The sequence below is a fragment of the Rhyacophila brunnea genome, unplaced genomic scaffold, assembly GCF_057557595.1.
Source record: "Rhyacophila brunnea isolate RB1 unplaced genomic scaffold, BYU_Rbru_1.0 scaffold_8, whole genome shotgun sequence".
In the NCBI taxonomy this organism is placed as follows: domain Eukaryota; kingdom Metazoa; phylum Arthropoda; class Insecta; order Trichoptera; family Rhyacophilidae; genus Rhyacophila; species Rhyacophila brunnea.
Genome location: NW_028233350.1, coordinates 24,340,255 through 24,353,038, shown reverse-complemented (window position 1 = coordinate 24,353,038; position 12,784 = coordinate 24,340,255). Strand labels below are relative to the sequence as shown.

Sequence of the window (12,784 nt, the reverse complement as noted above, 5' to 3'; positions counted from 1 at the left end):
ACAGCAAATATTTAAAGATATTCAAACGTTCTAAATATATTATTAACTCAGTTAGGAAATAATGTAGCAGAGTTATAAAGGTGCGGTCCAATTATAAAACAAGGTGTAATATAATTTTTAAAAGCATATTATATAACGTGTTCTATCAGTTGCTAATAATTGATAGGGTGCTAATTAGGTATTTTTAATCTTGGTATGTTTTTTACTCATTTTATTTGTAAGTTTAGGTAAATTATTATTATATGTATTAAAAATTTAATATAATTATTAATCTATTATTAACAATACGTAAATTTGTCATGCTTATTTTTAAATGTATATGGTGCCAACTAAGTTTTATACTTAATATTATTTTGTGATCATGTTTATTCACAAAAATTACTGCACTATGAAATTCATCGCATACAATTGATTTTCACTATTTATTCTCCCACAAAAATGATTCTTTTCTAGAAAGTTAAGTATATATAGAATCTATAATGCGCTTTTAGATATAATTAGTTAAATGATGATTATTTGCTGAAAAATGCTAATTTAAATTATATTGTTTTATAAAGCACAATACATGACTATGTTATGACAATTAGTACCTAAGTACGAATCCTTGATTTGCAATCGTAATTAAAACAATATTTTTGATGAAAAAACTCAATGCATACTGTAGTATGAAGTGTTTTAAGTCTCTACAATAAAATTTTACTATGATAACATGAAGAATAATGTTGATTTTATGCATACATTACTGTATTACATAAGTCTCCCATTTTTAATGTACATATGCCAATTTATGAATAATTAAATATCATTATTTTATAAGCAAATTAGTTTGTTCTTCATTTCTATCTGTTAAAAATACATGAAACATTATACATAATGTAATATGTAAACCTAAGCAAATTCATGTCTCTGAAACAATCTGTTAATTTACATCCGTAATTCTTTTGAGATTATGAAATTCCAACTGATCGAAGCTTATATTCATGTGACATAATATTATGATAAATTACCTGTATCAAACATACCATGTATTTAATTATTAAAACTTTGTACCTACTAAAGAGTCAGTCAATAAATATCTAAATATTTATCGTGTCTTATTTCTTTTACCCTAAATCCTTCTACTTACCAGTGGCGAAGACTCCATACTAGGCGATTATTTAAAGCCTACCTTCTTAAGAAAAATAATTTTTATTTTCATGTTGACGTATTTATATAATCACAAATAATAATATATTCAATATGCCCAAAGACATCTATTGTATAATTGTCATAATTTTACGATCTTTTCCCATATTTCAATAAGCACCATCTATGGCATCTCTCAAAAGTTTAAAAAAAATAGAACACACCGCGTTTCGCTTCACATATTGTATAGGATTATTTTCGCGTGAATCGACGGGTTTTTCAATATGAAGTTTTTTTCTCATTATTTCAAAATGTCTGGCGTCCCGCATACAAATGTACAAGTTGTTTCGTTAGCGCTTACGTCGCGAGAGCACATGTATTCAAAATAATTAATAAGATAATTTAAAAAATTATTTCTATGGGATTCAATCACATAAATATGTATTGATTGTTGTTAAAAATATAAAATAATTTATCTCATGATTTTTATTTATTTATTAGTTCACTCATTAGACAATTTAGATATCTGATATTGTACCTACCTAAGTCCGTGTTTTAAATATAGAAGTATTTTAAAATGTCTAGTTTTACGGGTTAAATTATAAATTGTTATGGAACATAATACATACACAACAACGGATATTTTCAAAGATGATAGGTAATATATTTTGAGCGTAATTTATATTTATAAATGTTTAGGAAAATACATAAGTAATTTAAACTAATTGCTTATTTTTATGAACTAATTATATAAAACCAATTAAGCTTTTGAAATTTCTTCGTTTTAGCGTACCTATTCATCAGTAGTAATATTGGGTTATCTTCTTATTTCCCGCAAATATATCTGACAAGCATGGTTACTCCCACAGCCTACCTCTTTCAAAAAGTCACCCTTCACCACTGCTACCTACATAGTATTAATTATATTATTATTCAATGGTATAAACATCTTCCAATTGACGTTATAACAGAATGCATTGGACTCCACTAAATATTTAACTCCCATAGTCTTCAAATCCGACTGCTAAACAAAAGCCTTTTCACCTCATATGACTCGTTCATCCTATGTAAACGACCCAGCCATCCGTAGTTCATTGTTTTTTTTCTGTGACCATTCCATATCTTTAACAAGTTTCAAAAATACTGTGCAGCCCTTTCCGTTCAATTTAACACAACATACTTTTCATGTTCTTGATCATAAACCAAGCCATATAAGATGATTTTTGTAGAAAATACATTTCTAGTATCATAGGTATATGTAAAACAAATATAATAATATATACAAGTTATATTTGTATTTGCTGACATAAAATCTTCGGGGTTTACATTCATAACAAAGATGAAAATAATGCTGTCAAATCTGTGTCAAATACGAGGGTGGGTCAATAAGTCCTTAGAAAAGCCGACAGGTGGCGCGACTAGTACTGTAAGCGGTTTGTTTTCATGCAGCGGCACTACCGATTCAGTATGCTGCGAAGTTTCAATCAGATTGGTCGGGTTGTTGTTTTTTATTTTCGTACATTTAAAAAAAAAATTTGCTTGTTTACAAAAATGGAGAAAATTGAGTTTAGAGCTGTTATTAAACATTTTAATATAAAAGGGTTAACAGCAAAGGAAATAAAAAATGAGTTGGATTTAGTTCACGGCATATCTGCTCCTTCACTTGCAACTATTTATAACTGGTTAAATGAATTTAAACGTGGTCGTACATCAACAAAGGATGAACCACGCTCAGGACGTCCTGTAGAGGTGACTACACCAGAAATGATCAATAAAATCCACGATATGGTGTTAAGTGACCGAAGATTAAAGTTGAGTGAGATAATTGAGGTTACAGGGATCTCAAAAGGTAGCGTCATTTCTATTTTACATGACAAATTGGGCATGAAAAAAGTTTCTGCAAGATGGGTGCCGCGTTTGCTCACAGTCGACAATAAACGCAATAGGGTGGTGGCCTCTAAAGCCCTGTTGTCGCTCATGCAACGCAATTCGGATGAATTTTTTCGTCGCTTTGTGACTGTAGATGAAACATGGATACACCACTATACTCCCGAGACGAAAGAACAGTCAAAGCAGTGGATTGCGAAAGGCGAACCATGTCCAAAGAAGGCGAAAACCGTAAAATCAGCTGGTAAGGTTATGGCTACAGTATTTTGGGATGCACGTGGAATTATTTTCGTTGACTATTTGGAAAAAGGAAAAACAATAACAGGGGATTATTATGCATCTTTATTGGACCAGCTAAAAAACGAAATTGAAGAAAAACGGCCTCATTTAAACAGGAAAAAAATCCTCTTTCATCAGGACAATGCCCGTGTTCACACATGTTTACGATCAATGGCTAAAATTGAAGAATTGAAGTTCGAATTGGTCGACCACCCACCGTATTCGCCAGATTTAGCCCCCAGTGACTTTTTCCTTTTCCCAAACTTAAAAAAATGGCTAAGTGGACAACATTTTTTTTCAAATGAAGAAGTCATCGATCGGACAAATGCTTATTTTGAGGACCTTCCGAAAACTTATTTTTCTGACGGTTTAAAAAAAATTGAGAAACGTCTAACCAAGTGTATTGAGCTCCAAGGAGATAATGTTGAGAAATAAAAAAAAAATACAAAAATAAAAACTGTTTTAATGCTTTTTTCTAAGGAATTATTGACCCACCCTCGTATTAATTGGTTATTTAATTACAACAAATTATTTATTTAAAATATCACTGCAGTATAAATTTACCTGATATAACAGTAAATATCTACTAAAGATGACACCAGACAATACCAGTGGTAAGTGGTAGTGGTTTTAACATTCGTGGAATTTGGGGTGCACTAAAAAACTTACGGCATTTGAAAGAAAAATCTATTTGAAATGGTTTTTAGAAAATGCTAATTTCCTTGACATTATCACTAGAGTAAATATTGTAATATATCAGAAAATATTTGTACTATTTTAACAAACAAATAATACTCAAGCACTGTAGATAAAATTATTGAAAAAACTACCATACTTGTATTGTGTATATGCTTAAAATAATATATTATTTTAGTCTAAAACATGCTAAGCACTTACTGTTTATAGTAATTAAGTACTTACCTAAATATTTTTCATTCAATGCATTAGGATTTTTTTAATATTCGGGGAATGAACACCTTTTTTAAAAGTTGTCGCTTGTCCAAATAAATAAATAGTAAAGATATGTGTGTGATACACTAGTGTACACCAATCAGAAATATTATATAATGGTAGGTAACTATCTAAAAAAAAAATTTTCACATTCTGGACTTTAAATAATTTTAACTAAAAATCATGTTCCGTGTGCAGAGCAACCTAGTTTATTTGGTATACAGTCAGACACCATAGAAATAAGCTTGCATTATTTATTTTTTTGTTTAACAATCATTAACATGAATAATTAGACGCTGCGATAAATGAACGATGCCACTGATGAGTTTTGAATGTTTATTATGAATACCAATGTCACGCATTAACTGATATTTTCTTTTATAAATTTGTAAGGAGTGCTGTGCATTTGTATGGTGGAGCACCCTCCATTGGACGAGACATCAATTGACAAAAGACAAATGTTGATGGGCTTTAATGCATGACCGCTATGCAGGAAGACAGTGTATCGTGAGACAATAACCACAAAGTGTTCACGTTATGTGCTAAATGCTTATAAAACTGACGAATTTTGATGCAACGGCTGGAATCTACCTAAGAATAGTTAATGAGAAAGCCGTTTTTGTTTCATTAAAATATTTAATTGAAAAATAAAGGAAAAGACAACTCACAAAACAAATTATATTGCACATAAGATTGGTAAAAAATCAAAATTTCAAATTGCCTATAAGTTAAGAGTTTATTTATATAAATTTGAAACATAATACTTTTTTGAGTAAATTATTAAATTTATACCTACATTATAATTATTATTACCTCATATTTTCATTCATCTCGTTAATTTAGTATATCAAGGATAATTAATGTGATATTGATATGTACTTCGAATATAAAAAAAGAACAATTTACTTAAATCAGCAATCTTTTAGTATAATGTGAATAATTATTTCAATGACTACTAATAATATGTACAATATTATTTATGGTAAGTAAGTATAGGTACTTACAAAAAATATATTTAAAATTGTGTAAATATTTTGATACATTGGAATTCATCTTATAATAATTTTACTATTTTAGATAATACTTAACAAACTTTGAGAACAGAATTCCAAAAAAATAACATTAAGTCTCAGATCTAGTAAATTTTTAACAGCCAACATTTGAATATACAAAAATTCCAAGTTATCACTTTAATCAATTGAAAAGGTTACGCAAAAAACTCGCAGATAGGCATAGAGATACTAGTAATATATTTTGTATGCCTATAATTGAGTTGGCTGCATTGCAGAGGTCTCCGGCGCAAAAACACATGTAGACTTTTTTGTAGTTCCAAGCTGTGTATGCGCAACGTTCTTCATTGTCGGACGGACCCCTCTGAAGACACATTCTTTGGGTTGCTATGCCATAATCTGAAACGATATTCAAGATACCATTAGTGATGTAATCTAATATGGAGAAAACATAAATAATATAATATTTTGAACATACATAATTCTCATGTATATACTCACGTATTAAAAAAATACGACACCCGACGGGTCTTGTACCTGGATTCACGCCAATGTGCTGTTCCAATATAGTATATTATCATAGGTAGACATTTCATTACACACCACAGCAGGGATGGCGTTACACACTACTGATTTTCAACGGCACCCTAAAGAATTCTATGAATCCTTAATTTTATTTTAATTTTAAACTTTATTCGAAATATAATAGGTATTACTATTTTTTAGTTAGCCTACTGATCATCTACAAGTAAATGATATATTATCCTCTATAATATAACATATTATTTGTAGTATTCACTAATCTTCTCTATCAATGCCTTTTAGAGTATGCAGAAAACAATGTAGGAGATAATCAATGTGGGTTCCGAAACTCATGATCGACAACTGACCAATTGTGTAGTATTCGACAGATCCTAAAGAAATGTGATGAATTTACATTGATACCCACCAGCTATTCATAGACTTTAGGGCAGCGTATGATAGTGTAAAGTTAATAGACAGACACTGTGGAATGCTATGGAAGAGGTCAAAGCTTATGAGATTAACTAGACTCACTCAAGCTAAAGTGCAATATCAGGTTAGAATTCAAAATGTGACATCGACAACTTTTGAAACACTAACAGACCTCAGACACGGACGTCCACTGGCCACATTGCTTTTCAACATAGCATTATAAAAAGCCAGGAGGTAAGAATGACCGACATCAATGTCAATAAACCCATATATATCGACAATCGCATCAAATATTAGCATATGCGGAAGACATTAACATTATAGCCCAGAACAAAAATACTACCAGAGAAGTATTTGTAGACCTTGAGTAAAACATTGGCACACATAGCTGGCTCGCATATCCAAACACGTCTCGACTGCAACATGTCAAATACGTCGATGTGACGTAGTTATTATTCACAAAACACACGTTACCTGATGGAGCTCTGCACACTGCTGGAATGCGACATTTTAATTTGAAAAAAACATCTGGTGTTGCTAGAAACAAATTTAATGTGACTCGCGCCGCATGTCACCCATCATCCGCGTTGCAGTTACGCGTGCGCAAACAGCTTCAAGTCGGCCATATTAATTCAAACGTCAAGTCAAACTCACCAGTTGCTGTATCTCCTACAAAATGACAGACGAGCGCACCAATATTTACTTCGTCCAAGAGATTGAGAAATATCCGTGTATATATGACTATATAAGGAGAGACCACTCCGGAAGACTTCTGCGATCAAAACATATACTCTGTTTCGGCATCTGATGACATTTTTGTGCAATTACGTTTCATTTTTTTGACGACATTGACGTTTCGAGAGGTTGCGATCGTCATTGTCGCTAGGCTCCTACGTACGCAGGCGTATGCAACATGAAATGAATGCTATATTACTACAAGGTTTGATTTATGGCTGTGTCGCAGACAAGACAAGTTTAGATGTGCGAGCTGACTACGACTCAGTGTTAATGTGGAAAAAACCAAATATATGGTTTTATCAAGAGGACCAGACAGAGCTTGTGATACTTTCACAGCCAATGACATTAATATGGACGAATAATCTGGAAAAAAAAATGACACTCACTTTATTGTCGGGTCTGCCGAATGGCATAATCTGTTCTAACGCCATTACAATAAAGGTGATATTGCTATAAATTCCTGATGCTTTTTGTTAGGTCTGCCGAATGTCTGTCTGATATTAGAAACACTGCTCTAACGCCATTACAATAAAGGTCATATTGCTATAAATTCCCGATGCGTGATATCGCATAATGGAAATTGTGTGACGTCTACCTATACATGCGAATTTACTTGCTAGCTACTGTATTGAGTGCGTCGTCCATTAATAATGTCATTGTTCACAGCGCACAATTACACTTTTTGAAATTGTTCTAGGCAACAAATGTTGCTTTGGTCTAAGGAGGATGCTACGTTCCAAAGTATAGAACCGATACATGAAATACATCTTGTACAAAACACTAATAAGACCAGTTGTCATATATAGCTCGGATACCTGGCGCATGACCAAAGGTATGGAAATAATGTTGGGTTCATTTGAGCGGAGCTAGCTGCGTGGTATTTTCGGACCTATCAATGACATATAATTGGAGTGCAGATGAAGCTACAATTTCTAGCTGCACGCTTTATGTAGAGACCTGCACATCGTACAGTCCATTGAATTGGGCCGCCTTAGAAAGCTAGGCCATGTTCACAGGATGGATGAGTGATGTATGACAAAGAAACTGACATTTGGGAAGCATGCCGGAAGACAAACGAAGATCTGGTCGACGTGCTACAAAATGGAGGGATATAGATGGAGGCAAATGTTGGAGGAGGCCAAGACCCACATAGGGTTATAGCACCACAAAGAAGAAAAAGAAATTACGTATCCTATAAGTACCTATGTTATTTGAATATCAAAAACGGAAAAAAAAACAGAAAATACAACTCTTATATCGACATACTTATTTGATCAATGTAAATAAAATACTCTTTGTGAAATAATCTATGTTGACTGATCTGCGCTATATCCACAAGCTTTGTAAATTGCTTAGATGAAGATGTAGATTTGAATACAAAATATTATTTAATTTATGTTGTTATTAATTGAATACTTGTTAGTTTGAATAGGTAAATTACCATTTCATAATGGCATATATGGCCCATGGTTCATGGAAAATTGACCACTAATGACGAATAACTGAAAACAAAAAACTATAGTTATACTTTAATTATTGTAGATTTTTTTTTAGATTTTATAGGTGTACGTAGTTTTATAAATTCTTAAAATAGGGTCAAATTAGCTCATTCGGTGTGCTTCCATGCTTTATAATTTATATTTTTTATAATTTTATAATTTATGTTTTATTTTATAATTTTTGTACTATTTACTTTAATTTTCATACTGTTTTTGTGAGCATATATTTATTTCTTCTTTACAATGTTTCTTTGTTTTTAAATGTCATGTTGTGAACCTCTTAAATCTATAATTTTTAATGTTCATGGTATGTAACAAATAAATAAATTTGAATTGAATTGACACACTGACTGACCCCCTACAATAAAAAAGTGAACAATTTAATTTCAATTTTCCAAATAAAGCAATGCATTCATTATTTAGGAATTGATAAAAAGAAAAAACCAATGGTGTAACACATTTAATTGGCTATAATTATATTAAGTAGTAATTCAAAAACTATTTACACCCAATCCGTACTACTTCAGTTATTTGTGGTTACGCACGTTTTCAATGCACAATTAATTATTATTATTATGTAATATCACAGTGAGCATTAATTTTTTTAATATCACAGTGAATAAGTATTTTTTTTTAACTAAACTTGTGAATCCGTTCCCGCTCACAATTGTCCAGTACAATTTTAACGTCCCATGGCATGATTCATGAAGGTCCAAGAGCTCAAAGTTGAACTATAAGAAGTTGCTTGCCATAGACAAAGGTGTTAACAAAAATATTGTTAGTGATGGTGACCAATCAACTGTGCATGGACTGGGAACAATATATTGGTACCCCACAACAAAAATTCATTATGTATAATACATAGTAGTAAATATATTATTCTATATACCTTTTCTAGACTAGATGGAAAAGAAGAATTTAGAGATTTAAAGAAGAATATACCTACTATATTTTATAGTTAGGTCCAGGGTGCCAATAAATTCTCTGGTACCTACCTACTCCTTTTAATTTTTTTGTGATTGCTATATGATAGGCTTAGAAGCATAGAACGTCGATGTTACATAAATGCAACTAACGATAAAAGCAGGGAACTGAAATACATAACGGGTAAGGCGATAGCAGGTAACCGACTCGATTAAGGAAGAATTCGGGTTAAACTTACACACGTGTCAATAATACGTTTTACGTTGAATACTGAAAACTGTTCTCGGTTTATGCATTTACGCTCATTTAATGTTGGTGTATTACACACACTATTGCACGTGCATAATGCGTGCTTCATTTTCGTAGGACACTCACACATTCAAAACCCTGCATCAAGATGCGGCATATTGAATATAGCCTATCGGTATTCTATTAATTATCTGTTCTGTGGATAAAAGCGATGCATTGATCAAAATGACAGATGTGAAAATCTTTATTAACAAGGTAACGTTGCTTTCCGTAACCGAAGTTATTGATATTTTTAAAATTCCGATTGCTTGATCATTAATAAAATATTTTTAATCAACATAATTAAATGAACAGTTAATATAAACTGCAAATAATTTTAAATTTGGTATGTTATCAAAATTGGATCTATAAATTGACATTGTCAGTCTAGTGTGGCACATGGTGACACTTTTAATAATATAATAAGACATACCTACTTAATACTGCTAGTTTTTCGTGTTGGCATAGATAATCGGTATTCGAAAAAATTTTGCATTGTTGAAAACTGCCAAATAACATCAAAAACTGTATTTATTTAATAATGTCTGTTTAAGATAAGTAATAATTGTATAACAGCTGTCAGATTTGTTTCACTCTTTCGCCGCTAATGGCCCGTCTGTTGTACACTAATCACTATTTACCTGAATAACAACCGATTAGTGATTAACGATAAGTCACATTATATGCACCGGGAGCTTAAGACATTGTAGTCAACAATACGTAAACAAAAATATTAACACTTTATTGCTTCATAATATGATAGTTCAACATAGGTAACTGTTAAAACTAGTACCGTCATCTTTGTAAGAGTTCCCCCCTTCGAGCATCTTAGCACACCATCCGGAAGCACATGGTGCAGCTTCAACTCCCCGCGTCATATCGGCCTGTGTACTGTTCAGCGTGAATGGATCTTTGCATGTGCCAAGGTCTCCCCGTGAGCGGCATGTGAAACATCTTTTGATAATACCTGAAAATATTCAATGGCATAGGTCAGTGGACATAACAAAGATCTAAAGAGAAAATCTAAAGAGACTTAGTCTCGAGAGGGTTGTTGGCAATAGGGGAAAGGGTTGTACCCTGGGGTATTTTTCAATTTTTTAATTATTGTACACCCATCTTTTGGTCGAGTAAGAAAACCTTTTAGCCCTGCATAGACAGTAAGTGTAGGTAGCTTTTAGCTAACATTCATTTATGCTATCATCAATGCGTACATCACAACTCACTGTTGAACCAGTTGGTTATTTTTGTCCCAAGGTATAACCACAGTCCTCTGCTTTCTTAGAAATTTTACAGTACATTGGGACATGTCCCAAGGTAAAACCAGAATAGCGTCTCAAGGTGCAACCAAGCATACATTTGACAAAGTTTTCTAATATAGATATAATTTTTTTAACAAATTGTTGGATATATTGCTTACTTGCTGTGACAGTACTACATAAGAAAATATCGATAATTATGCTTACATTGCTTTTATACGTTTCGGAAATGTTAGCTAAATTTTACTTTGAAGGTAGCACAAAAGTAAATTGAGACTGACGCTTCAAAGAATAACTGAAACTTAAATGACCTGGTGAACAAATAGAGAACATACTGTCCAACAAGATCTTCTTGGCTACGTGTTAAAACTGTGAACTAACAAGCTCCTCCCATTTTTAACCGTACTTCGATTGAAGCGCCTTCCGGTTAGCGACGAGTTGTCAACGTACCGCACTGGTGAATTCCGGATATTGCCTAGATCTTCTTGTCGGACAGTAGATGTCAACATAATGTGTAATTTCTACTGTCGCTGCTATAGTGGTTTAATTTCTAGAACAACTGTCCCAAGGTAAAACAGTTCCAAGATACAACCCTTTCCCTTACATTTATCTCATTGGGCTCATTTTGTTTGACATTTTTATTTACTTTAAAGTGGTCCAATTTAAATAACAACAGATAAATCAATTTGTATTATTTGTGGCACTGACTGCATATTCTGATTAGTTAAATAAATACTTACTCATAATTTAATTATTTTTTTAGAAGTCAAGCCAAAAGTTAAATAAACTACTTACTTCCCCACTGTCTATTATTTCATAATATTGTATTATTATGTTGTGATTAAATGAATCATAGTGTATGGACCTAGGTACATATTATTTTGAACTCAATTAAAAACCAAACCAAGATATTATTACTTACCGACCGGCCTAATAATATGATGGTCAGTAGGTACCTATTTCATTTGAGGAATGTATAGCAATTTGAATCACTGTGTACAATAATACACACACATTTGAGTCATAATACGATCATATTAAACTGTCATGGAGGAGTTAATGTGATAAAAGAACAATATTCCTTTCAAGCTGTCGAGACGGATAGGAAATGTTAGAACAAATACAGTTTCTGAAAGGTGTGACTCACAAAATTGTCAATATTCCTGAATGCGACCCTGACATATTATTACTGAATTGGATAGAGAAAGTGTACACATTACCTAGTTTAACTGACTAAATCAAGTTATAAACGAAACACAACTATCGTAATGAAAATATGTTGAAGGGGAATAGAAATTCTAAAGTAATTTTTACACTTTTTTGAAGTTTTGTCATGGAAAATGACCTCGATTGCATATGGTTTACCTGGGAGACTTCGATGCACAGACAAGACAAAAACCCGATGATAACTGATATAATTAAACTTACCTTCTGTATCATGCAAGGCAAATCCAAATAGCACACTTAATATTAAAAGTTGGTTAATCATTATTAGGTTTTGAACGTCACTTTCGTATTTTATTGTGCCTTAACATCACTGAACAATGATTACATTTCTTGCTGCCATTCTTCAATATTTTTATATCCGCCTTTAAAGCCATACGAATTTACCAATTAAGACATATATTTTCTCGTTTTATCATACGAACCACTAACGTGGAAGAAAGAGATGTAAAATATCATCTAGTTTCTATGCGTTGTTTGAAGGCTATCCTGTGACGTTTAAAGAAAACTAGAATGGTTAAAAAATATTTTCTTTTGAAAGTTGGTATTTATTACCTACTGTCAAAAGAGGTTGGACGTCTCCATCAGTGTTGCCAACCGTAATATAAATATAGTACAATACTATAATTTTGAATCCACGAAAAATGAT

General features: G+C 32.2%; 1 protein-coding gene across 1 annotated transcript; it reads right to left on the bottom strand.

Annotated features, from left to right (window-relative positions):
• Window positions 1-3,961: 3,961 nt before the first annotated feature.
• Window positions 3,962-12,483, bottom strand: rtv (QVR superfamily protein rtv). Its single transcript, XM_085958885.1, has 3 exons — window positions 12,340-12,483; window positions 10,449-10,622; window positions 3,962-5,651 (listed from the first exon to the last, which is right to left on the bottom strand). Exons 1-3 carry the CDS (start codon window positions 12,398-12,400, stop codon window positions 5,437-5,439), a joined length of 450 nt encoding a protein of 149 aa, XP_085815011.1. The 5' UTR covers window positions 12,401-12,483; the 3' UTR covers window positions 3,962-5,436.
• Between the last annotated feature and the right edge of the window lie 301 nt (window positions 12,484-12,784).